This window comes from Spermophilus citellus, assembly GCF_964194105.1.
Source record: "Spermophilus citellus genome assembly, chromosome: 5".
NCBI classification, from domain to species: domain Eukaryota; kingdom Metazoa; phylum Chordata; class Mammalia; order Rodentia; family Sciuridae; genus Spermophilus; species Spermophilus citellus.
In genome coordinates this window covers 60602512-60629349 of record NC_138186.1, presented here as the reverse complement: position 1 = coordinate 60629349, position 26838 = coordinate 60602512, and the positions used below count along the sequence as shown (strand labels likewise).

Here is a 26838-nt window from a genome sequence, read left to right as displayed (position 1 = left end):
TTATGTGACTCAAACATCCATTTAAAACTTTATTTTCATAGTTATTTTCAAAGAACATTGATGTGCCTCTGAGCCCTATGAATTCTTAGATCTATTCTTAAAAATATCTATTTGATAAAAGCTTTTAATGTATGTTTTATTTTTTAAAAGATAGACTTCATATTTGGCTTCTCTGTGATTCACATGATAGTTTCTGCCTTTTGAAGAGTTCATTAGTATATCTTTTCAAGTTTCTTACATTGGACCTAATTCACTTTAGTAATGACCATCTTTAAGAGAAGCTATTTGAAGTGATTTGGTAGTGATTATCCTGTTTTAACTTCCCTGATTAAAAAGTACTGGAATTCTCTTTTCTTTTGTTATCTATTATGAAAATACAGATGAATGCCTATTCTTTCTTTCATTACCAGTATCTCAAGGCATCCTGATACCTTAAATCAAAAGGAAAAAACATTCCTTGTGAGAGGAGACTCATATAGATAATGCAGTAGATTTCATAGATGTGTCATTGCCACAGTTGAAATGATTCACACACACAATTTTGAAATATCTGGGTGTTTCCCAAAGTTAAGAACCTGATGGCTTTTTTTCAGTAAGTTTCTTCTATATGACGAATAATTGAAAATAACTGTAATCTATTTGAACAGGTCCTCTGATGTCTTATAACTTAGGACTAATGGCTATGAGATATTTCTGAAGATCTCAGGACTTCTCTGAGATACAAGATACACACAGAACCACAAAATGTCAGAATTGTATTAAAGAGAACTCAGTCACAGTGAGATGAGGCAATCTAACTAGATTCCTATGATGTGTTAGAGGTAAAACCAACATCTAGTACCCAGGTCTTCTGATTCCCACATCAGCATTCTAATTACCACTAACTCTGATGTTTTTCTAAGGGTATAATGTGGTTTTATAATGTTTAATTAAGAATATTTCAAGCATTTAGATAGTGATTAAAACTTAGTGATCTCTGTTCAGCATTTTTGAGATTGGGTTCGAATTATATTAACCCTATGAGGTACCCTACTTATTCTTTTGCAGATATATCTTGAATGCCATCTTATATACTTTTTATTTGCATCTTTCTCCTCAAAATAAAACTTCATCTTGAGAAGTATGCAACTTTTTGCAATATTAAGCTTTTCATTAAAATCCAAAGCGTGGGCTAGAGAAACAACTCAGTTGGGAGAGTGCTTGCCTTGTGTACACAAGACCCTGGGTTCAATCCTCAGTACAATCAATCAATCGGCCAATTTACACATTATTTTCCAGGTTTATAGCTTCTTCATTAAAATCCATCCTGCATTTATTTCTATCCAGTTCTAAAGACATTCTCTCTAACTTTCAAGTTCTTGTTCTTGGGATCACTTTAGCCCTCACACACTCCTCATTTACTTCAATAGTCTTCTTTTTCTTTGATGAAGTTTGACATCCATGGCTTTTCATTAGCTCTATCTCAGCTTCCAGTAAATGGTTAGAATAGGACAGGTCAAGAACAATAATCCAGTCTGCCAACCAGCACTTATATAAAAATGCATAAATGAAAAATGGCAAAATATTTGAGATCCTATTGGAGTGATTCTTTGTCAAGTCCCTTTTTATATCACTTACCTTTCATGAATTGTTATCCTCTGTGTGAGCTCTGAATAGATTGAAATTAACTAAATTAATTTCTTTCTAGACTAGCACTTCTAAGCCTTTTTGGATTTAGGGCAATATTAATGGGTATTTATTTTGTCTTAATGTTGCCCTCTGAAAGGACTTCATGAGATTTAAAATTACATAAAATAATTTGCATTTAAAAAATGTTGAATGATGTGATGAAAGAGAGTTATCTTTAAATTCATTACAGGCTCCATTGACTGCTAAAGATCAGTTCTGAAAATCAATATGGCACATAAATGTAATGAATTTAAACCTGTATCATACCACCATGACAGAGATAGCTACCAGCCACCTAGAATCTGTGCTTTCTTCCTCTGTAACAAATCTGATTTGTAACTTGATATTTTGCCATCCAGAAAAACTACCACATTTCTCTTTTTACTTTGTAGCTTGGTTTGATCACATGACTGAGTTGTGGCCCGTGAAATGTAAGCATAAAAGTTCAATGGAAATTCTAGCAGTTTTTTTTAAACAGAAGTAGTCTACCCTCTTTCTTCCCTTTGTACATTTGATTGGGTTATGCAGATGTGAGAGCTAAGAAGCCAATATGAATCGTGAAAACAAGGCCACAGCCTGAAATGTCAAAGCAGATGCTGGATGAGACTGAGGATTTATTGACTTCATTGTGTGATTATGTCAAGCCTGAATGGTTATCTCCAGAATTCATTTGTGTGAGAAAAAGTCAATTTTCTATCTTTCCTAAGTAACTACAATTTTTGGTTAGAGTGTATGTAATAAAAAAAAAAGTCTTAACTAATAAAACCTGTGGATGAGCCCTTAGATTATTAATAATGTATTTACTTCTGGAAAATAGCTGTTGAGGGAGACATGGTCTAATATAAAAGTTGTGCTACTTAACAGTTTGATAAATGGAAAGATTTGGGCAGTTCCCATAAATTTGGCAGTATTTGGATTCTTCTTACCTGATGCTAATAGAAATCTAGGTTCTCTCATACAGTCTATATCTCATTTTTGCTAGTGAACTAAATTCATAAGTTTATAAATTGTGAAACTTCTTTATGCCAAATTTTGTTAAGACTTATTAACATCAAAAGGTTGAAGAAATCATTCAGTATTACTTAGTATGTTTCCTGTCTCTTAAATTCTGGAAGAATGTGGGGGAAAGGATTTGATTTTAGGTGTTGTTTTGTTAATCAAAATATTCATCCTGCTACTTGTGAAATTAAAATATTATGACATAATGAATAAGTACCATCTGGGCTATCTGTTTTTCTACCTCCTCTAAAGAACATAATGCAAAGGAAGGTATGCAAAGTAACAGAGCATGCTCATTTAACTATACTTATGGGATACCTGATATGGTATAATAGGAGTATTACTTCAAAGTTATATATTAATCAAATCATAGTTTATCACATGGTAAATGTACCAGGAATACACCAATATAAAAGAATCCTAAGAAGATAGCTTTTGTTATGTAAAGAATCTTAACTCATTATTTTGACCAGTTTGTATTTCCATTGTGTGGATTTCTGTCACTCATTTGAATATTGTCCATGTTTTATTTTCTTTTGTTTTTAATCCACTTATAACATTTGAGCCATGCAATAATGAAATCTGTTACTTCAGTAATCATTATGTTTATTGGCTTGCTTTAATGAAACTCTCCTCTTCCTACTTACCTCGTACCCTGCTTGCTTGTTAATCCTAGGTAGATGAAACCGTGCTTATAACGCAGTGTTTTCCTACATAATTCAGGTAATTTTAGTTATTCAGATAGAAAAATTTATATCTGAATAAGGAGTTTTCTTTTAGGAATCAATAACTAGTAGAAATAGCACTGGTTTTGAAGTAGGAATGTTAACTCTTTCTAGCAATGTCTTATTGATGAAAAGCTACAAAAACTCTTAGGCAACTACTAAATAGACTTTTCCCTGAGTAGCTGGCAAGATCAGTTAGGATGTGATTGGGGTGGAAAGGCTGGGCAAAGAGTATACAGAAACTCTTTACTATATTTGAAATTTTCTGTAAATTGAAAAGTTTTTGAAATAAAAAGTTGTTTTAAAAAGTCAGAGTCATTGAGCTTTAATTTCTTCATCTATAAAATGAAAATATAATGGCTGATCTTCCTAGCTGCCAGTTATTCAGAGGATGGACACATAAAGCAGTAAATAAAATTTTAAAATGTTGCTGTTCTGTGCTATAATTCTTCCTCACTTCCCCCATTTACTAACTCTAATTGTTCCTTTCTCTAACTGCCAAAGTTGTCATTTGCTTCTTTAAAGCATTTGCAGTTCCTTTATTTAAGTTGAATACTACCTCACATTGCCTAGTCACTAAAACACTTCTCCTTTCTTCATCTATCTTTGGAATCCATTCCACACTCCCTTGGCATGCCTTCCTTAAGCCTTCTTACCTAAGTACTGGGCCTAATGACCACTGACATTTAATCAAATAGCAGTTATAATACATTTACTCATAAGAAAAGAGAATAAAATTTGGGCACTGACTTCTAAGAGGATGGGAATTTCATCATCAAATATCTTAACAGAATCCATTTTGTTAAATAACCATAATTACGGGTTTTGCCTGTCTGATTCCAGGGGATTTTGCCATTCTACATTCTTTGAAGTCCAGGAGGCAACCATAGTGCTCAGGCTACTTGAAATACCCATACTGAATCTAAATACAAACAGGCTTTCTTCAGATCAGTCTCTGCAGGACTCTTTCTTTCAGAGTTTTTCACTGTCAATTATTTTAAAGATGGTTTCTAGCTTTTTAAAAAATGTTTTTAAATTAGCTATGTAGACTTTTAAGATAAGAATTGAAAATAGACATTAATTTTCTGAAGATGTAGACAATTCTGCTTTTTCTTGTTAAGTATTTGGGGATTTCTGTTTATTGCATTTGAAACAAAAGCAGTCTTGACTATTTTGCTTATTGCTGTATTCTTATGATAGTCATATTTGATGAAATGATGATTTTCTCTTTTTTTCAATGTTAGTCATTGATTTAGTGTCTTGCCATATCAGGAAATCCTTGTCTTCTTTTTATGTGAACTCATGCTCCTAGCTGGATCAGCCTCTGTGGCAAGGTCTGTGGATGAGTTAACTCATTCTCTGACTCATGAAAACAACTCAGCTAATTGTGAGAAAAGAAATGTTAGATTTAATGTGATTAAATGTATTATTTTTAGGGAAATAAACCATTAACTTAATTTGTTTCTAAACTTAAATGTTGTTACATTGTAAAGTCTATTTTTCCTCTGTAATATATTCCCTTGAGAATTTTTCTAGGATTAGTGACTTCAATTCTTTAGTGACGCATAGTGTAATAGCCTTCATTATTCATAGTTTTTTAGTTCTGTCTTTCTTTTAGAAATTTTAAAACGTGATTCAGATTTACTGTTAAGCAAGTTTTTTGATATCCCCATTTCCTTTTCAACTTATCTGCAACAATATTTTCCTTTAGTTAAAAATTCCTACTGTATAATTTAACCATCTTAGTAAGACACCTTTTTTGTTAGAATACTTAAGGCTTACTACATAGATTTTCAAATATAAAGAGAGTCAAACTATCAACAAATTATAGAGATAGTACATGATATAAACTCGTGATCTTAATACATCTCTGAGGCAACTATTTCTGCTGTTGATTAACTTTTCTGGCAACAGTAGTGTAGCTCTCAGAAAAAGTGTAAGATGAAGTGATGGGAGGTCTTAGAGTTTTTTGACTCATAAGAGTTAAATGCAGTGGCTGTGCTCTGGTCTGTGTAGTAGGAGCTCTCTTTCCTAAGTGTTCTACAGATAAGCCTGCCATTTTCTCAATAGGCCATGATGTTAGAACCGAAGAGAGGTTTGATAGAACACAACATGATTCATATTTGTAAGAGACTACTCTGACTGATTTGTTGTTCCTTTGGTATCATGATCATCCTGTGAGTCTCACATGTGAAACGGCCTCTGTTTTGAAGTCTGAAACAGTGTTTGGTGTTTGTTCCTTGAAGGGCAAATAGGGTAGGCTAGTACAGTGGAAGCAGGAAGACCCTTTAGGAAACTGTTATAGTAATTCAGGGGAGATGATGATGATAATTGAGACCAGAAGGGTAGTAGTTAAGGTGGAAGATGAAGAATGAGGTTTATTTCAGATACATTTTGACAGTAGCACAATGGAACTTGCTTCAAAGGAATTAATTGATGACTTAACCTGTGATAAGTATTTCATTTTCACTGAAAACTTAAATATGTCACATAGTAGCAGCCAAGAAAGATTACAAGCTGTTCCATACAGTTTTATAATCTATGAGGAGTGTTGCACTGACAGGCTTCCCTTTTCACAAGATTTTCATTTAAAGATACCATAGTTTCAGATTATGTAAGTAAAACCAGGCTCTGTTGAGTGTGCATGTTTGACCACTTGAGAACCTGATCTTGGCTAAGCCAAGATGGACAGATCTACAGTTCTAACTCAAAGTCAAAAAGAAAGTATCAGCTAGATTTTGTGCAATAATGCTTTGTATACATATTTTCCAAGCAGTGTCCTGAGGTTTTAACCTGAAATGACTAAAATATTTAATGGATATCTTTATAAGTTTGCCTTATACATTTTTCAGCTCATTTGGATATTACATAAACCTCTGAGAATTTTTAGGAATGTTATTCAGTATACATAAAATATCTTACATGCTAACCTAGTATGCTAATTTGTATGTATACAGTCAAATAAAAAACAGAGAAAAGAGTTATAGCATCCTCAATTAGGAAAAAAAAATTAAAGGGGGTGTTTAATCTTCTATTAATCTAAATAATTAGTTTGAGCAGAAACTTACATAGCTTTTTATGTTATTTGTCATTTTTGATATTCCAGAGCCTGTTTACAAAGTCAGGGAAACAGTAGCAAAAGCTCATTACGCTAAATGTGAATTTACAACTAAACATGAAATTAGACTGTATAATACTATATTATTTTTTTAAAGGATACTTTTCTTAGCATACATTTTATCCCAGGACAGGATATATACATAATTTCCCCCAACTACTAGCTCAATATATTGAGATTAACATTTTTAAAGCTATTAAACCATTTTTAAATATATTAGTTTGATGTTTTTTTTAAAGAGAGAGTGATAGAGGAGAGAGAGAGAGAGAGAGAGAGAGAGAGAATTTTTAATATTTATTTTTTAGTTCTCGGCGGACACAACATCTTTGTTGGTATGTGGTGCTGAGGATCGAACCCGGGCCGCACGCATGCCAGGCGAGCGCGCTACCGCTTGAGCCACATCCCCAGCCCTATTAGTTTGATTTTAATACCTATATTTTTATATATAATCAATTTATGCTCAATCTTCCCCCTGCCAGGTACTGATATAATCTTTTTAAAAATATTTTTTAATGTTTATTTTTTAGTTGTAGTTGGACACAATACCTTTATTTTATTTATTTAAATGTAGTGCTGAGGATTAAACCCAGGGCCTCACACATGCTAGGCGAGCACTTTACCGCTGAGCCACAACCCCAGCCCTCTGACATAATCTTTATTGATTAAATAATTGAAAAGTAAAAGATGGCCACATACTAAAAGTGATCTTGCATTTTATAGCAAACTGGGTTTTCCCTCCACATTTTTAAATTGGTGCATTATAGTTAAACATACTGATGAGGTTTATGCCCAATTTTGTTATTTCAAAATACATTAAAAAGTTAAAAAGTCTTACATTCACCTTAACTAATATTTTTAGCTACATTGGGTGTAAACCAAAACTGTATAATCCATTATTTTCAATCATCTCCATTATGAACTAAAATCCTCTCAAAGTGAGAGCAGATGAACTTTCAGTTTGATTTGACACTTATATTCTCTAATTCTAATACTGAAGAAAGATGAATGTCATAGGTCTTGAGAAGCTGCTAAGAGATATGGCAGCACATAGCTTCAGTAACTGGTGAATATGCTTCAGTGAAAGCAGTCAGAGAGGTTAAATGTATACACTGTACAAGTCATCAACCATCAGAATGGTATTAGGGATGGGGGGCAAATGGTGATTGTCCTCACTGAAAGTAGTTGTCAAAGACGCAAGCAACTTCATGTTAATTAAAGTTAGAACCATTCACAGAATGTTCATATTTAAAAATATATACTGAAAATCTGTTATGTTCAAGATATTGAAAAAATTATTCTGAGTACTATATATGTAGGGATATTTTCTTTACTGTTTTCATTTAGATAGTACCTAGAAAATGAGTTTATCTGTATAGAAATCTGCCTTCTAAGTTTGTTTTACAATAACCAGAGAACACTATAACTTCTTGATAGTCAGCATATAGTAACATAGCTATTCTCATAGCTATCTCTTTTATTCTGTTAAATTTTTAAAATATTTTTGAATGTTTAAAGGAAATTTTAGGAATAATTCTTCCAAAAGTAGTTTTTCCAATACTTGACTATATTGCGATACTAATAAGATTTAATTACAGAAAGAATGAGTATGTTATGTATTTTTTGGAAGATTCAAGAAAACTGTTTTGGGCACCTAAAGAAACCTGGGAGTGGATATAGTTGACACATTAAGCACAAGATAAAGTGAATTTGCAGATAGAACACCATCACCAGTCTGATCATGACCTTACATTCTTGTGACAGTCTGAGATAAAAAAAAAATATTGTGTGATTTGAAAATGTTCAGTATGAATAAAGCTGGGATAAACTGGCTATAAATTTTCAGTGATTTTTACTTTCGAGATTTGTGTTTTTAATATTCTAGCAACATGATATCTTTTTTATTCCAGTTTCATGACCCTATAGAATGGTCAGATGGACTTTATAACTCCCTTTAAAGTGACACTTTTAAAATTAAGTTGGTATTCTAATACTTGGTTCAGAATAAGCTAGGATGTAAATGGAATACGAATTCATTATAGTGAATATGATAGATGTATGTAATTCTTTTCTTGTTTTTCTTTTTTCTTTATTTTTTTAACAGTACTAGGAATTGTACCCAGGGCCTTGTGCATGACAGGCAAACACTCTTTGACTAAGCTACATATATCCCAAGCCCTTTTTATTTTTTATTTTGAGACGGTCTTGGTAAGTTTTGTCAGGTTGGCCTTGAACTTGCAATCTTCTTGCTTTGTCCTCCCTATTAACTGGGATTATGGGCATGCACAACCATAGCTGATTCTAACTCTTTTTGTAAGAAATTTTGTGTACTTAGGGCCTAAGTTTTACCTCTAGCTTTGTCTCTTCGTTAACTATAAACATTGAAAGTTTTTTTTTTGTTAACTTCTCTAAATCATAGTGTTCTTAGTTGTAAAATGGAGTTATTAAAACTTCTGTCTTAGAGGTTTTGCTGTTCTTTGTAAAGAGGAGGCATTATTATTTTGATCATGTTCTTACAGTAGGCTTATGATTATTTTTCCCTTTGTACTTTGTCCAGAGATTTCTTACAGTACCAAGATTAGAAAAGAGCTGCCAGTGTGCACTTCAGTATGGATTGGAGTCTGAATGGGTGATCTGAATAGAGGCCAAATGAAGAGGAAATTTGCATACCACAAAAAATAAGAGTCAGACTTATTTAACATATGTTCAGGGACTTGATTTTTTTAATGGGTCATTGGTTTAAAAGCTGCCTACCCTGTCTGTAATTCATATAATTTGATTACAGTTCCTATGATTCCTGGTCATAGAACAGCCAAGGAAGATACTGGAGTAAAAAAATTACTATTGTTTGGAAATAGCTTTTTTATATTTCCAATAAGTTAGCTTGGGAATTGGAAGTCCTCAGCTTCAGTTCTAAGTTAGTCACCTTTGGCAAATCATTTCTCTCTGAACTTCAATTCCCTTGTCTTTTTAAAATGAAGAGGATTGAATAAGATAAACTTTAAGCTACTTTCTAGCTATAGTACACCATGCCTATAAATCCTTGCTGTTGAGTCAACTACCTTACATTGAGTATTTCCTGTGTGCTAGGTGCTGTATAAATAGTTTGCTATGAATGTTCTGGGGCCAACTTCCTGATACCCTTCAGATCAAGGCTTAAATACTGCAGGAATTAAAAGAATAAAAATGCTTAAGAAACAAAAGAGGTTAGGCACTGGAGAGGGTCTCTGAATGGAATGAAACTAGCCATAATAATTGAAAACCCTTCAAATGTTTATAGCTATCTCTGAAATGTAATCAGATTGATAGGCATTGAAGTCCAAAAATGTTCCAGCTAGTTAAATATTTCACTCAAAGCTGGCCATCCTGACAACCTTAGTTTCTTAGGATAAGTTTTCCTGATTTAAATGTCTAGAATCACTTAGTGCAGATACATCAACTATGTAATGATGTGTACAGATGCCAACTTTTGATTATCCAACTTGGTAGAAGAAAAAACATTAAGAATCCATTTAGGAACCTTCTCTTCTATTCCACAGCTAGTTTATCTAAGTCCTTTTTGTCTAAACATGTCATGTAGATGAGGCTGTTTAGTAGAACAGCAGAGAACTTATGTAGGAATGCAAAGATAATTAAAGACTGGTTGCATTATGGTGATAGTCATTGTTTGCCCTGTAGAATAAAATGATAGCATTTGTTCATTCAAAAGTGTTCATTACATTTTATGTTCAAAACACAGACATATCTTCCCATTCTTTCTTTGTTTTCCATCAGCAATCATGAATTGTGTCAGATACATTGAAAAGAAGGTCAAAACTAAATAATGCATTTATATATCAAAAATATTTTTAAGTATACAAATATTCACCCAGTAATATATCCTTAAGGATGGTACGTCTGATGCATACACAAGAGAATACATATGCAGTCATCTGCATATACAAATGTGTTTTTGTGTATACTTCATATACGTAAAATATTTGCTTATATATGCTCCAAAAAGACACTTGAACCTAGAGGGTAAATAAACATGAGAAATCTAGGTTTATGCCTGAGCATGTGTATGTTTGTGAATAAGTATGGGGGTGGGTGGAGGCAAGGCAAAATAAGTGAGAAGGAGGGCAAAGGGGGAAAAGATAAGGAAGGGAATAAACAGTGTTCTTAGAAGGAACCACAGTAGTTACAAATTTTCACTGTAACTTCTACCACCCTATCCTTGTTTTCTGCAGAGTTCTAGATAGTACACCATTATTCAGCCTATCAGCTGATGTTATCAGTGAAAATTGACTACCCACTAAAATTAAACAAAAAGAAAAAAGAATGACTTCAGTTTTAAAAATACAAAAACATCCACAGACATTAGAGGATAAGGGCTCCAACAACTGTGATAAAGATAACTTGCTAAAAGTCCTTCCACAGCAGGGAAAAAAAAGTTAAATCTCAGGGATTTTTTTCCTCTGTAGGCCAGAAACCCATTCCAAGAAGTACCAGCCTGTCTCATTTCAAAATGCTCTCCTTACCAAGGAAGCGGAAGTGGTCATATTCTTCCCCACCAAACCATGGGTGAATTATAATTATCCTACCTCTTGTGGGACAATGAAGCAGCAAACATCTGCTATACTGAATCAAAAAACCCACGAATGAAACTATACCAAACTCTGAATCATACCTGGACTCAGATTAAAGGATCTGTATTGTGTTTACTACCTTTTTTTCTTTTTCCTTTGCAATTTAAAAAGGATTTGTTAACTGTGGCACCAAGTTCTAAGGGGAAATATGGATTTCATTTGCTGAGTCCATTGACTAACATTGAAAAAATTACAGTTTTAAAGCAGATGAACAATAATAGTTACTAATATTTTGTTTGGTTTGTTGGTTTATTATCCCCTAACAGTTTTTTTTCCCTTTAAAAGGATGGTCTAATAAGAAAATTTAGAAGTACATAGTCTTAAGAAATTTGGTCTTTTAGTTTTAGTTTCAATAACGAAGTAGAAATAAAATTTTAAACTTTATTTCCAAAAGAAGCAAGTTTCACAACTACTGTTACTTATCATATGTGTCATGGTATATAATGTAGCACTTGGTAGTACTTAACTTTATTTGCCTGGGGTAAGGAAAGCAGAATAATACTTCAAACTTAAGTTTTAGCTGTGAAAATGTATGTAATAGTCTACTTCCTTGAAAACATTTTGTCTTTTCATTTTTTTTTCATTAGAGGGCAGAAAGACAGACACGAAGTATGGATTCAGCTCAATATGCAGAGTTTTGTGAAAGTCGACAATTAAGCTTCTGTAAGTATGCATTTAACTACTTAATTATATGTTAATGTATAAGAGATTTGTGTTACAGATGCATAAAACTGACGTGTTCTTTATTCCTTAGAAATTGGTGTATTTAATATATACATAGTTGTTGCTGTTACCGAACAACTTGCATTTTGGGGAAACCTAAAGATTTTACAACATTCTACTGTTTTGCAGTTAATACTATTAAGAGATTTTAAAGTGCACTAGTAATATACAGAGTTATGTTAATTAATCATGTTACCTTTAGTCAGAAAAATTTTCATTTTAATTTCTTTTCCAGTTTCTTGGTCATATTTATGCTAGTGTTGCTGACTCTAGTTGATCCATAATGGACTCCAGTAGTACAGTCATGACATTTAAACGCCCCCAGTATTAATTATAATACCAAACTTTGCCTTTATGCATACTCATATTTCCACAAATGAGCATATCAATAGTCTTTTCCTTTTTTGTCTTTAACCTCCTGCTGTGGCATGCATTCAGTATTACCACATTCATTAGTCCATGCTCTCCTAACATGAATGACTACCAGTATTATTAGTGCTTACCCATCATTGAATACCAGCTTATTAAAAGTACATAAAGACTCATCGTAGTGAACTGGATTATGGAGCAAAACATCTTCACAGCAACTGTTCAGTGATGACTAAGGCTCTTGGGGTAAAGGTCAGAGTGAAAGTGTGATGAAAAGTCCAGTTAAAAATATGACAAATTAGCACATGACATTGATTTGAGGGATTATAGAAACAATGATGTCTTTAAACAAAAAGCTATTATCTGGTCATAATAACAACGTATTTGATTTGGAAAAAAATGAGAGCTTCATTTATAGATCATAAAGTACAAATGAATGACACATTTCAAACAGTGCCCCCATGTAAATGTCAGAAAAATATAGGAAAACATGTTTTGAAAGATTTTTTTCTAACTAAATATACTTTCCAATCTGACTAACAACTTGGCATGCATCTGTGAAACATTAAGTAAATGACACTTCAGATCATGGCAATTTCAGCAAATGAGAGGTTTTTGTATCGTAATTTTTAGGTTTAAAAATGGCATTCAAGTCTTTTATAACTATAAATCTCTACTTTATAAAATAACATTTGGTGCAATATAACTATTTTTTAAATCATATTTTAAATTTAATTCACTTAAAGGAATAGAAGTAGTATTTTACACTAAAACTGACAATCTTAAATTCTCATACCTTTCATTTGAAAATTAGATTTTTGTTCACTTTTTGCTTTTAACACAAAAACTAGATTAAAAGTACATTTTCCCCTCTATAAAATAATTGTGTTTAAAAAAATTTTTTTTTAGTTGTAGTTGGACACAATACCTTATTTTATTTATTTTTATATGGTGCTGAGGATCGAACCCAGAGTCTCGCACGTGCTAGGCAAGGGCTCTACCGCTGAGCCACAACGTCAGCCCCAATAAAATAATTGTAATATAAACAGTACACTATGCTTAATTTTCTTTTCTGTAGGAAAGAAGGAATTCATTATTTAAAAATATTTGTTCAAATGGTGTCCATAGAGGCTTCATTATGAAACCTTGGTGTTTTATATGATAGAATACTGAGGTTGAGAATACATTGTACAAGTGAGTCACCAAATTTAGAAAGCCATTGCTGTACTGGTTAGAAAGTTAGGTTTTTTTTCCTTCTTCTCCTGATAAATAATCACCAGAATATAGGAATTGTTATTCTACCATATATGTCTTCTTACATACTTGTTCATGGCAGTTACTGGTATTATTTTAAAATAGTGAGTATTACTTTTTGGGCAATGGAGCAAAACATCTTTTTTTTTTTAAATATTTATTTATTTATTAGTTATTGGCGGACACAACATCTTTGTATGTGGTGCTGGAGGATCGAACCCGGGCCGCACGCATTCCAGGCGGGCACGCTACCGCTTGAGCCACATCCCCAGCCCAGCAAAACATCTTTACAGCATGAGTTCTGTTATGACTAAGGCTCTTGGTCTGTCTTTGTTTGTATATTTATATAATTCAGATAGTCATTTTACTTAAAGTCTTTAACACCTCCCACCCCTTGTTTCTGTGCGTGGGCTCTTTCTCATTCAGCGAGGAGGTCCACGGAACAGGGTAGAGGAGAATGTGGCTGCAGAGTCGCTAATCAAGACCTCCAGAGACCAAGCAGGAAGCAGGTCTGATTTATTGCGCAGTTACCATGTATATATATTCAGGCAGTAGCTAAGCAGATTACAGGCAGCCACCAATACAATTTCTGGCCAACTGTTCCTGCAGTGACCAATCGAGGAGCGGGCATATAGCAAGTGCAGGGACTGCAACATGTGACTTCATGCTCAGGGCTGTGCCTACGGGGTAAGTGGTTTGCCACTTACATGCCTAGCATGGGAGGATGTTTTGCCACTCAGAAGCCCTTAATGTATGCCATGTATGCAGTACTCCATGCACTTGTCCCCACATGTCTGTCTGTCTTTCTATGTGTCTCTCCGTGTTTTTTTTTTTTTTTTTTAAGTACTGGGAAATGAACCCAGAGCCACATCCCAAACCACCCCCCACTTTTTGTTTGAGACAGGGTCTAAGTTGCTGAAGCTGATCTTAAACTTATGATCCTCCTGCCTCAGCCTCCCAAGTTTCCAGGATTACAGGTGTGTGTACCCCCACTGGCTAAATCTTTTAAAACTTAACATTAGCATTGACTCACAATGGTTTTTCTGGCAAATCATATTGCAGTTCTTTCAAGCATTATTTTTATTTTTTTCTGAACAGTTATTACCTAGATTTTTAAAAATCAATCAGATCAAAGAGTCTCTTTTAACTGATGAGTTCAAATTGTATCTACATTTGATTTTATATGTACTGTTATATTTTGTGTTTTAAATGTACTATGTGTTTTTATTTATTTTTCCTCCTCCTTTTCTGTGTTCTGTTGGATTTATATGGTTTTATTCATTTCAATTTTTCTCTACTAGTTTATTTATCTTATATTCTATTGTGCCATTTCAATAACTACCTTTATTTTTAAAATTTATACCCCTGATAATATTTTTAAATATTAATAATTTAAACTTTCCTTTGGGCCTAATGTCATTATTCCTGAGACTCTGAGTGATCAAAGTACTCATTTTTGTCTTGAAATGGCTTTATTTTCTTGCCATAATTAAATGATTATCAGGTGGGCAGGAAATTGTGTATTATAGTTATTTGATATATGATTCCATTCTCTTTTTGCCTCTATTAGAAAACTGCTGTCCATTGACTTATTCTGTATTTTTCTTGTGAGAGTAGCTTCAAGAGAATGAAGACATTGCCTGAAGGCCCTCTGTTATTAGGAAATGAGCAGGCTAGATAACCAACCGTAGCTGCCCATTGAAGACATATAGAAAGAAGGGAATAAGGAACCCTTACTCTGGAGGTTCCAGAGGAAACCTTACCCTTGAGGAAGGCTATTTTCAATTAATGCAAAGAATAGTAATTTCAAAGGGTTGAAGTCACAGAATTCTTGGTGAGAACAGATGTAGTAGAAATCATGAAATATTAGGCAGGGATGGGAGAAAAGAATTTTGTTAGAAACTTAAATTTGGCTAGTAATTATTGATAAGAGATATAAAAAGTGAGATTAACCTTAAATTTCTGTATGAAATTATAATGTAAAGTTGTTCTAAGTGTAGTCTATTATTAGAAAGCTGATAACACTAGGAACTTTTGGACATTGTTCAGAATTCTACTTAAATTATTAGTCAGTTTCCAGATTACCCATTTTCCTGATATATGGGGAAGAGGAGTAAAGAAGAAACTCATTTGTTTAGAAGCTCCTTCAGCTCTCGGTGAAAATGAACTGCTACAGCTGGGGATCATTGTGCTGCTTTTGGTAAAATCAATAATATCCTGGAAGCATCAGTCTCTGAAGCAGTCCTTTCCCAGATGACAGGGAACAAATGGCTCAGAGAATGTTCGTTCACTTGTTGATGGAACAGCAATAATGCAAGTGGTTTATGGGAAATCTGTGCATCTTTTTTGATACATAGAAAAGTTTGGACTCTGCCTTTTTGTTAAAGAAATATCTTTTTCTTTCCTTTCTTCATTTCTTTTAGAAATACTTTCTTGTGAGTCTGCCAAGGAAAGGCATTATTTTATTTTCTGAGGCTACAATGGTGGAGTCATAGTCATAGTCATAGTCATAGTCCTTGTTTCTGTCCAGTAAGGAAGCTACTAATTCTTTTGCTTCTATGCATAGGTCTGACCTAATACTAATAATCATCCTTTTCATAACTTTCAAAGTAAAATTTTTAGAGCATAGTCACTAAATATCTGTTTCTGTGTTCCTAATGATCTGCCAAAAGGAGAAGTAAATAAGGTACATTTCATTGATCTTGCCAGATTGCTTCCTGGTGACTTTAATTCTGTCAGAAGTATTTCAGAGATGTCTAGCAAGTGTTCATGAGCTGTTGCAGCTTACTAGATAGATGGACTGTTTCATGTCTGAATATGTGGAAGATGAGTTACTGTAGGGAGATAACTTTAAGGGGGCTAATCATAATTCTGCCACATTTGACAGCTTTAGATATAGCAGGATTTCATGTCTTCTGTGATTTATTTAAAACAAAACTCTTCTGTGTATGGAATCCATGAAGATTCTATCTGTAAGGATCAAAATGCCATGCTCTAAGTTATTAAGTGTTCTGTAGACCAGTGGGATGATGTTAATCTAAAGAATAATGAGTAGCTTTTTTTAAAGATCATGTAGATTTGATAAAAAAAAAATTTCCCTATCAATCATTTTCCCTCTAGGGTACTATTTAAATTAGTAATGTCTAGGGAAAGCTCTATATCAAATTAGATTTTTCTTAGTACTACGGCAGTTTGGATATAGTTAATTGAAGGTCCCTTATGTTTCTTGGTCCCATATATGCTTGGTACTGTTAGGTCTGCAGAGAGACCTGATTCATGATCTTTGCCCACAAAGAACTTATAATATGGTTTGAAAAATGATAAGCACATATGAAAAATACCCTGTATTTCAATACATGGCCAGAGTGTGAAAGTATATCCATGACTTATATGGTCAGAATTCATATGAATGATGAAGAGAGATGGGAGAGCAATCCATGGAAGGAAAGGAGCAAGAATGACCATAAAAAGGGTTAAACCCAAGGCCACATGACAGCTAAATAGGGAAGCAATGTAAAGAAAGGCTGGAATCAGCCTGAATAGTTTTGAGAGTCAGGTTTAAGAATTTGGGCATCTTAATCCAGAAAACATAGCTACAAGTTTAAATCAGGCCAGATATCAATTTATTTTATTCTAAATTAAATAAAGGGGAAGGCAGAAGGCATGGGGTTATTAATGATGGTGGAATGTGTTGATCATTATTATCCAGAGTACATGTATGAAAACATGAATTGGTGTGAATATACTTTGTATACAACCAGAGATATGAAAAATTGTGCTCTATATGTGTAATAAGAATTATAATGCATTCCACGGTCATATATAAATAAAAATAAATAAATGAATTCACAACTTTGAATTTTTTCGTATAATAGACACATTTTGAAAAGTATTAGATGGGCAGTTTCTGTATGTTTCTTTCTTCATCATAGGCTTTCTCCTAGTTTTTTATTTCCACGAGTATAAATTAAAGTTACATCAAGCTAGCATGATAGTGCATGCCTGTAATCCCAGTGACTCTGGAGGCTGAGGCAGGAGGATTGCAAGTTTGAAGCCAGTGTCAGCAACTAAAGAGACCCCTAATCAACTTAGAGATTTAAAAAGGCTGCAATGTGACTTAGTGGTTAAGCACCCCTGAATACCAAAATAAATTAAAATAATAAAAAACAAAAACATTACATCAAACAAATCTCTGTTGATGCAACTTAAGCAGTGGCCAGTGGTAACATATTTTGAAGCAATATGAAAAGTACTAAACTTTAAATAGTTTAATATACTGTCATGTACCACAGATACAGAATAAATGCATAGGGATTTCCTAAAGGCAGCCATTGTGTTGCGTTGTAATCAAGGGTTGAAACTTGTACATCTTTTCCTTACCTTGGACGGGCAGGGGATGTACCAGAGATTGAACCCAGGGGCATTTAACCACTGAATCATATCCCTAGCCTTTTTTTTTTTTAAATTATTTTATTGTTGGTTGTTCAAAACATTACATAGTTCTTAATATACCATATTTCACAGATTGATTCAAGTGGGTTATGAACTCCCATTTTTACCCCGTATACAGATTGCTGTGTCACATCAGTTACATTTCCATTGATTTACAAATTGCCTTTCTAGTGACTGATGTATTCTGCTGTCTATCCCATTCTCCACTGTCCCCCCTCCCCTCCCCTCCCCTCCCCTCCCCTCCCCTTCTCCCTAGCCTTTTTGAATTTTTAATTTGGAAACAGGATGTTGCTGAGTTGCTTAGGGTTTCCCTAAGTTGCTGAGGCTGGCCTTGAACTTGCCAATCCTCTACCTCAGCCTCCTGGGTCTCTAGTATTCGAGACCTACTACACCACTGCACCTGGCAAAACTTGTATTTCTTGGGTCTAGAAAACCTCAAGGTCAAAACATTGCTTTGCTTTTATGGGCATTATTCTTTGTATACAATTCTCAGGAAAGGTGTTTTTCAATTTATGATTGTATATGCAGTATTAAGATACTTTAAAAATTAAATTTTTCCACTTGTTTTTTAATGACTAGCCAAAAAAGCTTCCAAATTTCGAGACTGGTTGGACTGCAGCAGCATGGAGATAAAACCCAATGTTGTCGCTATGGAAATTTTAGCTTATTTAGCATATGAAACAGTGGCACAGGTAAAAATTCTAAACTGTCTGTCAAACCACACAGGGCTGGTTTCTCATTTCTGTCCTTGATCAGTTCTACTTACACCCTCTGCTCTACCATCCATGAGTTCTTTTCTGTGACAGTTATATCATTTACTAGAATTTAGTACAGTTACGTTTCTTTGTATCCTTAGCTCTGGTGGGTGTTAGGATAGAAAAAGATTCTAATTATTCTTTTTTTAATAGTTTTTTAATTGTAGATGGACACAATACCTTTATTCATTTATTTATTTATTTTTATGCTGAGGATCCAACCCAGTGCCTCACACTTGCTAGGTAAACTCTGTACCACTGAGCCACAACTGAAGCCCCTCTAATTGTTCTTGAAATTGAACTCTGAAGTCCTCACCTGCCTTTAGAGATACTGTTTGAAGTTTGGAAAAATGCCTGTCTAGGTATGTGAGGTCTCCTAGTGCTCAACAAAATCTGGATCTGGGATCACTGCCATCTGCCAGTTTCTCCAAGTATTACCATCCCCTCTGTACATGTTTACAGTGGGAACTCCCAGACTACCCACTTAGAACAGACCTACTAAACTAGAATCTATGGGCTTGTAGCCCAAAAATCTATATTTTAAAATGCTTCCCTACTGATTCTGAAATGAGCTTTGAGAATTACTTCCCTAGAAAGTCAGAATATATCATTTGTATTCATAAGTAGGTCATGAATTTTATCAATTAGTGAAAGTCTGTGCTCATATCCACAATACAGATTTTTAGATAAAGTATTATCAATAACATTTTGAATGTATTGCTTTTAGGTTCACCACTTTAATGGTATTCATTATTTTCATTGCTCTGATCTTCTAGTTAGTGGATCTGGCTCTTCTTGTGAGACAGGACATGATAACCAAAGCAGGAGACCCCTTCAGTCATGCCATTTCTGCAACTTTCATTCAGTATCACAACTCTGTTGAGGTAAGTATCAGAAAATCTGACTTTAAGACATTGGTGGATTTTGTTATGTATCTGTATTTACATTAGTAGTTCTTTGAAAAAGATTAGTAAAGTATAGCCTTCAGTCAAAAAAACTTTAAAACATACACCAAATAAACATTTATTGAGAACTTACTATATGCTAGGACTTAACAGTCTGCTTACTAGAACAATTTTTGTTTCAATTTTTCTTTTCCTCACTTGACTTTCCTAGACCTTCAGTAAAGGTGGGATATTTGCAAAGCATTTTTCATTTCCACAGAAAATAAACAACTGGTTTAGTTAATTGAATAACATTGGGAAAAAATTATTTCTTTTTGCCTCAAAGATGAGAGAATTTGGCTGGGATGTAGCCGGGTGGTAGAAGAGTGCTTTCCTAGCATGCAGAAGGCCCTTGGTTCAGTCCCAAGCACCTACCCATAAATTAGAGAATTATTATTCATATAATTACTAACATTTATTGAAATTTATTGAAAGCTTCCCACTTAATTTACTGATTCATCTATAAACATGATTTAAACACCCTTGGCTCATTAGCTTTAGATTAGCCTATCATGTAAAAATCAGATTCTTTTCTGATCTATTTATGCTGATGGACTTCCTATTTATGGGGACTATAAAGTCTTCTTTCCAGTTTTAAACATTTACATAATAATTTTCCACAACTTTTAGTATATCGAATATTTTCTGTAAACAGCATGTGCTTAAAAGCCAGAAATAAAATATAACATGTTGAATATATTTGATAGTATCTGACTTCTTTTTTGCTAACAAAAACAGTAGTTTCTTACAGTTAAGTCAATAACTATAGAAAAGACATCAAAAATAGTAACATCCAAATGTATAATCGCAAAGTGGATTTTAGATCACGTGAAGTGAAATGTTTAACCTGTTTGAAAATTACAAAGCCCTGTGTTATATCTGTACCTAAATTATAAATGTCTGTTCCTTGTTAATATCTGTAGGTAAGACTGATGACTAAAATAGTTTCTAGGAAGTAATTCTAATTTGTTTTAGGCCACACCTCTTGAGAATCTGATGAAGACTAAAAACCTCTTTTCTGTAAACATATTTGCCAATTATGAATACAATTTTATGTTTTTCAGACACTTCTGAATTCATCTATGATCTAAGGAATCTATAAACCTTATGAATCCCAGGTTTAAATATCTTACTTTACGGTATTTAGAAAATATATTAAGATATCATCTTATTACATACTTTTATTACATAAAAAGTCAACTTGATGTCTTTTTATACCTCTTGAAGAATCAGATTGGCTTGAAATCCAAGTAGGAATTAAATGTTTATGCCCATTAAAAAACCATTTCTTTTCTTGGAAAAGGTCATACATTATTATCAGCCAACATACTTTAAAAATCCCTAAAGCTTACTTAGTTGATTAAACACTGTTTTCTTTATGTTTCAAACCCAAATTATGATGTCAAAGAACACCCTTTAAAATGTCTTTGATGCACATTCACTTTATGAATGTGTATATAAGTATGCTTTCCATTAACATCAGACAAATTTGTTTTAACATTTCTAATTGAGGAAATTTACTGTGAACATAACAAGGCTAGTTTTCCCTTAACATTCAAGTGATTGCTTGCATGGCTAGGAAGGTTCTTTGTGTCCCCCACCCTGCTTGGTTCTCCAGGGTGGCCAAGCTGCCCTGGGCAACTGCTCAGCAACCACAGCCTCTGTTCCCAGCTACATGGCAGTTAAGAAAAAAATGTCCTATGTATGCTGGATTTCCTGGGCTCTCTGGGAGGTAGGAACATGAGTGTCATTGAGCATCCTTACAGATTATTAGTATAAACCTCAAGCTTTTCCTGGCCTGGCAGACACATTTCTTCCTCTGTGACTGGTAGTCAAAGTGGACATTCATAAAGACTGTCTTCTTTACTGCCCTTTATTACCTAATGAAACACAAAGAGAATGATACTATAAATCAGAAATCTTAGTCATCAACACTGCAAATCAGCAGCCTATCTCTAGGGCCTGCACCTTAAGTAATGTACCAAACTGGGTCCAAAGAGGTCTCTGGAGACTAATAGGAGCTGTGTTCAGGGAAACAGAACATTTTGTAAAACAAACAAGCAAATAAATGAACAAACAATTCAAGATAACGTAACAAAATGAGTGGCCCAAACAGAGAGTGCAGGGGTTGAAATAAAATCTCTGATTCTCTCTCTTTTCCCTCACTCACACACAAACACACACACATTCCCCAGTTACAGTCAGAAAGCTGAGTATTGAAGGAATGAGAACCTCAAAGTGGGGAAGATGTTCTGGGCCTGGGATGAACCATAAGTATGATTATACATGGGAGGAAAAAAAACCAACTCTGATTGAAATATTCAAGCAAAACATTCATTGAGAAGGGATAGTAGCAGGTTTGGTTAGAAAATCATGGCCCAGATTATATAGGGTCTTAGAGTGCAGGAATCATTAAGAAGAATTTGAATGATTCTTGGCTGAAGGATAATGTGTTCAAAAGGATGTTTTAAGAAGATCCAAATGATTGTGCTATGTTTAGTTGATTGGAATTGAAAACTCAGCATCACGATGTTAATGTTCAGTGCCTTACATTTAAAGGAAGATCATTCTTGAATACTAACCATAGATGGGATTGAGCAAGTTAAGCTTGGGTTCTTCATACTAGATTAGCAAATTTAATATTAATTCAAGTTAATTTTCCAGGTTTTGTCCTAACATATGATTTGTACAGAGGTAGCTATGATCCCTAAGAGATATGCAAATATTCCAAAAGAAAAAACAAATTCAAATATGAGACACTTCTGTTCCAAGCATTTTGAATAAAGAGGTACTCAACCTGTATCTTGTTTTTCCAGGAACAAGTTATGGCAGGTTAGCCTCATTCCCTTTTGTTTAACAGTGGTTCTCAAAAAGATCAAGGAAATACTCTTAAAACCAGCATCCAAATTTTCAGCAAATCATTTTACAAAGTGTGGCATAAGTTTTTAATACATTATAGAAATCATGGACAGTAGATAGTATGGCTGGTATGGTTGATAGGATGAGGAATGTTTAGATTAATCATATTATACTAAAAAAAAAGACAGTTGTTTTTTTTTTTTTTTTTGCTTGTATATGTCTGAGATGGCAATATTGTGATGCAACAAAGATTTTTTTAGTTTAATTTATTTTAGGTGCCATCCTTATTGGATTGACATTTACCTGGTACAGAATGTCTAAAGGAAAGTAATGGAGATGGTGTGTTTGAAGGAGCATAAAAGCATATCTAATAATAACTGGTTGGAATTATTTAGAATATTTAACCATAAAAATAAGGCTACAATGTATAGCAGTCTTCAATATTGAAGTGCTTCTACATGAAAGAAAGGACAGACATGCATTCATGACCCAAGAAAGTAGATAGTTATGAGGGATATCAGAAAGGAAAGGAAGAAAGGAAGACATTGCATATGGAAAGGACTAGAGTAATCCACAGTGACTCTAAGGGTGAGTTTGAGTTACTGGGAAAATTCTAGTCACCATTGTCACAAATATCATCTAAAAAGCATCATTTTAAGGAAACTTGTGAGACAGGTAAGTTTGAAATGCTAACAAAATTTCCATCTATCTAACAAAACCAGAGGCTAAAAGTTTATACATGAAGAATTCTGATTTTGTCTAAATAATTAGTTTAAAAATTAATGTGTTTAGAACCTCAACAACAAGATAGTCATTTCTATGGACTAAATAGGAATAATTTGTGTTTTCATATTTGAAAGTCATAAGTAACATGAAATTCATTAGCTATGTTTTTTTAAATTGTAATGTTAGTAAAGGGCCTGGTTATTTATTACAAAGCCATGTCTCTTTGGGCAGGGGTCTTGCATGAAGTCCTGCCCCGACTCCCCTGAGAACACGCCACCTCCTACACCAACAGCTCCATCATCTGGATCCCAGCACTCAGGGAGAACCACATCAGGATCCCTAGGGAGTGGGAGTGCTACACAGGACTCTACTAAAACCAAGCAGAGGAAGAGAAAAAAGGTCAGTGATGATTTTTTTTTTTTCTGGTACAGAGTGAAAAGAGCCTTTAAGTTTCTTTCAGAGATAGGAAAAATGTACGGTTTTTTCTCTCAACTCAAAATATTAGAAGTACCCAATTTACATTCACCCATTTTCAATGAGTTCTACTTAAACTTTTAAACAACTGTAATCTGGATAAAGAGGATACTGATTTTCTCTAAAATTTTACTATAAAAATCTTCAAACATATAGAAGATAAAAGAATTATAAACACTTCATATCTACCATCCAGATTCTGTAATTAACATTTAAGTATATTTATTAACTACATATTTACTGTATAACATTTACTATATCTATTTATCTAATCATCCCCTTTATTCTGTAGTTCATTCCTTTTAATGATACATTACAAAATAAGTTGCGGACATCAGTGCATTTTATACCTAAACAGTTTATTGTTTATAATTTATGGTTCCTTTTTTTAAGGTAAAATTTATGCTCAGTGAACCATTTGATTCTTTTTTTAAAATATTTTTTTAGCTTCAGATGGACACAATATCTTCACCTCTATTTCTATGTGGTGCTGAGGATCGAACCCAGTGCTTCATGCATGCTAGGCGAGCCCTATACCACTGAGCCACAACTCCAGCCCCTTGATGCTTATATGTACTACAAAAATATAATTTTGACAAATACATTAACCTATGTTTTTCCAAAACCCTTTCAAGATACAGAACATTACCATCAGCTCAGAAAGTTTCTTCATTTTTTTCTCCCAATTATTGCCACTATCTTCTGAAAAGTAACCACTGTTAACAATTTTTTACTATAGATTGGTTTATTATATTCTAGAACTTTAAATAAACAAAATATAATATGTACTCTTTTGTATGAAATTCTTTTACTGAGGAGGTTTTTTTTTTAATTTGTTTTTCAGTATAATGTAGTCCTCTTTATTACTGATGAATATTTCATTATGTGAATATGTCAACTTATTCATTCTTTTGTTGGTAGATACTTGGAATATCACCAGTGTTTCAGGTAATGTGAATAAATCTGTTAGGATATTTCTGTGTTAGTCTTTAAATACAAATGTTGTTATTTCTTTTAGGTAGACAGCTAAGAAGAAAATTGCTGGGAGGTAGAGTTATGTATTTTTTATTTTTAAAGAAACTGCAAGACCTTTTTTTTTCCAAAAGGATTGAACCATATTATACTTCCATGAACAATATTTAAGAATTCCAGTTGTTCCACATCCTGATAAACATTTTATGTTGTCATTGTTTTTACTTCCAGCCATTCTATTGAAAATTTAGTGGTAACAATAGTTACAATAGTTACAATGTTGAACACTTTTTTCCATTTACTGCTTTTTCATTCATATAGCTTCCTCTGAGAAATAGCTGTTCAAATTCTTTATTCAGGTTTTTATTTTTTGTTTGTTTTATTATGTTTTGTTGGGGGAGGTCATGTTGACTTTCATTACCAATTCATAGGGATTTTTTGGTCAATTTTTATTTTTGGTGTTTTTTTGGTACTAGGACTGAACCCAGGCCAGGGGTGCTTTACCCTTAGCTTTTTATCCAGACCTTTTTTTTTTTTTTTTTTTTTTTTTGAGACAGTGTCTTGCTAAATTGTTGAGACTGATGCAAAATTTGCAATACTCCTGCCTCAGCTTCCCAAGTAGGCTGAAATTACAGGCATGCACCTCCATGCCCAGCTATCAATTTATAGGAGTTTTTTATATATCTTGAATTGTCCTTTGTCAAATATATACTTTTCACATATTTTCCCAGTTTATGGCATACCGTTTATTGTCTTAATGGTATCTTTTGATAAGCACAAGTTCTGAATTTCTGAAGAAGTCTTAATGGGTCCTAACCCAAGTCAGAGTGATATTTTATAGTTTTAGTTCTTGCTTTACTTTTATTAATTTGGGCAAATTAAGTTTTGTATATGTATAAGTTGAGGCCACATCTGGTTTTTACATATGGATATCTAGTTACTGCAGAACTTTTTGTTCTTTTTTTCTCATTGTTTGACAGCTTTGTTGAAAATCAAATGACCATGTATCTATATGAATTTATTTTGGGGAATTCATCTGTTTCATTGGTTTGTCAGTATTGATTTCCCATCTTGATTACTATAGCTTTATAGTAGTATAAATTCTCAAACTGTTATTTTTAATCTGTTTGGGTGTGTTATGTCCTTTGTATTTCTATAAAAATTTTAGCAGAAGCAGAAAAAAGAAAAAAAGAAATGGTTGGTGGCATGTTGAAAGGGATTGAATTGATTGCTTATATCCATTTGGGGTGTGAATTTCTAAATGATATCAAGTCTTGTAATCCATGGATGTAAAATAATCTATTTATGTTTATGAAATTTCTCTGTTTCTTACTGGCATCAGTATCCACCCTGATGTCTGTTTTATCTGATTGATGTAGCCATTCCAGCCTTCTTACGGTTCTTGTTTTTGTTTTTTTTTTTGTTTGTTTGTTTGTTTTTAATTCAGTTGCTTTTGATTTCATTGTGTCTGTGTCTTTAAATTTAAAGATAAATATATTTGAAGTGTATCTCTTGTCAACAAACAGTTGGGTCTTACTTTTTTATCTTTGCTTTCTGCCTGCATATTTTAATTATGGTCATTAATTCTGTGACATTTAATGTACTTATTGACATGGTTGGATATGGGACAACTACTTTCTATATGTTTTTGGCTTTTATTTCTATTTGTACTTTTTGTTTCTCTTTTCTCCTTATTGCCCTCTTTTGGGTTAATTGTATAACTTTTTAGAAATTAATTTTAAGTATCTGTTGGTTTCTTTATGATAACTTCACATACTTTTTTTCAGTAGGTATGCTAAGGATTAAATTTTCAGGATATAAAAAGATGTATTACAAATATATTACATCTACATATGTTGTAAGCCACAGTATTACAATTTTTGCCTTAAGTAATCAAATATATTTCAGTGAAACTGAGAGAAAAAATAGACTTAACATTACAATTCCCACAATTGTTTTTCTTTCTGATGATCAGAATTCCTTTGTTATCATTTTTCTTTTGTGTTCTGCTAAATTTCAACTTTTTTGTAGTGTTGATTGGCTAATGATAATTTTGTCTTAGTTTTCATATTTCTGAAAATATCTTTACTTTCATTCCTGGAAGATATTTTCACTGTAGAATTGTAGGTTGGGAACTTTTTTTTCAGTCTTTTAATGCTGTCACTCCACTTCTTT

The 26838-nt window shown here is 33.3% G+C and overlaps 1 protein-coding gene across 2 annotated transcripts in view; it reads left to right on the top strand.

Annotated features, from left to right (window-relative positions):
- Nucleotides 1-26838, top strand: part of SUPT3H (SPT3 homolog, SAGA and STAGA complex component) — a gene marked incomplete at its 3' end in the record, with an annotated part of 501076 nt that overhangs the window by 361252 nt on the left and 112986 nt on the right. For both annotated transcript variants that reach the window (XM_081296142.1, XM_081296141.1), the window contains exons 7-10: nt 11723-11798; nt 18513-18625; nt 19465-19572; nt 23449-23616. In XM_081296142.1, coding sequence (XP_081152268.1) covers nt 11723-11798; nt 18513-18625; nt 19465-19572; nt 23449-23616 — 465 coding nt within the window. The remainder of the gene's footprint in view (nt 1-11722; nt 11799-18512; nt 18626-19464; nt 19573-23448; nt 23617-26838) is intronic.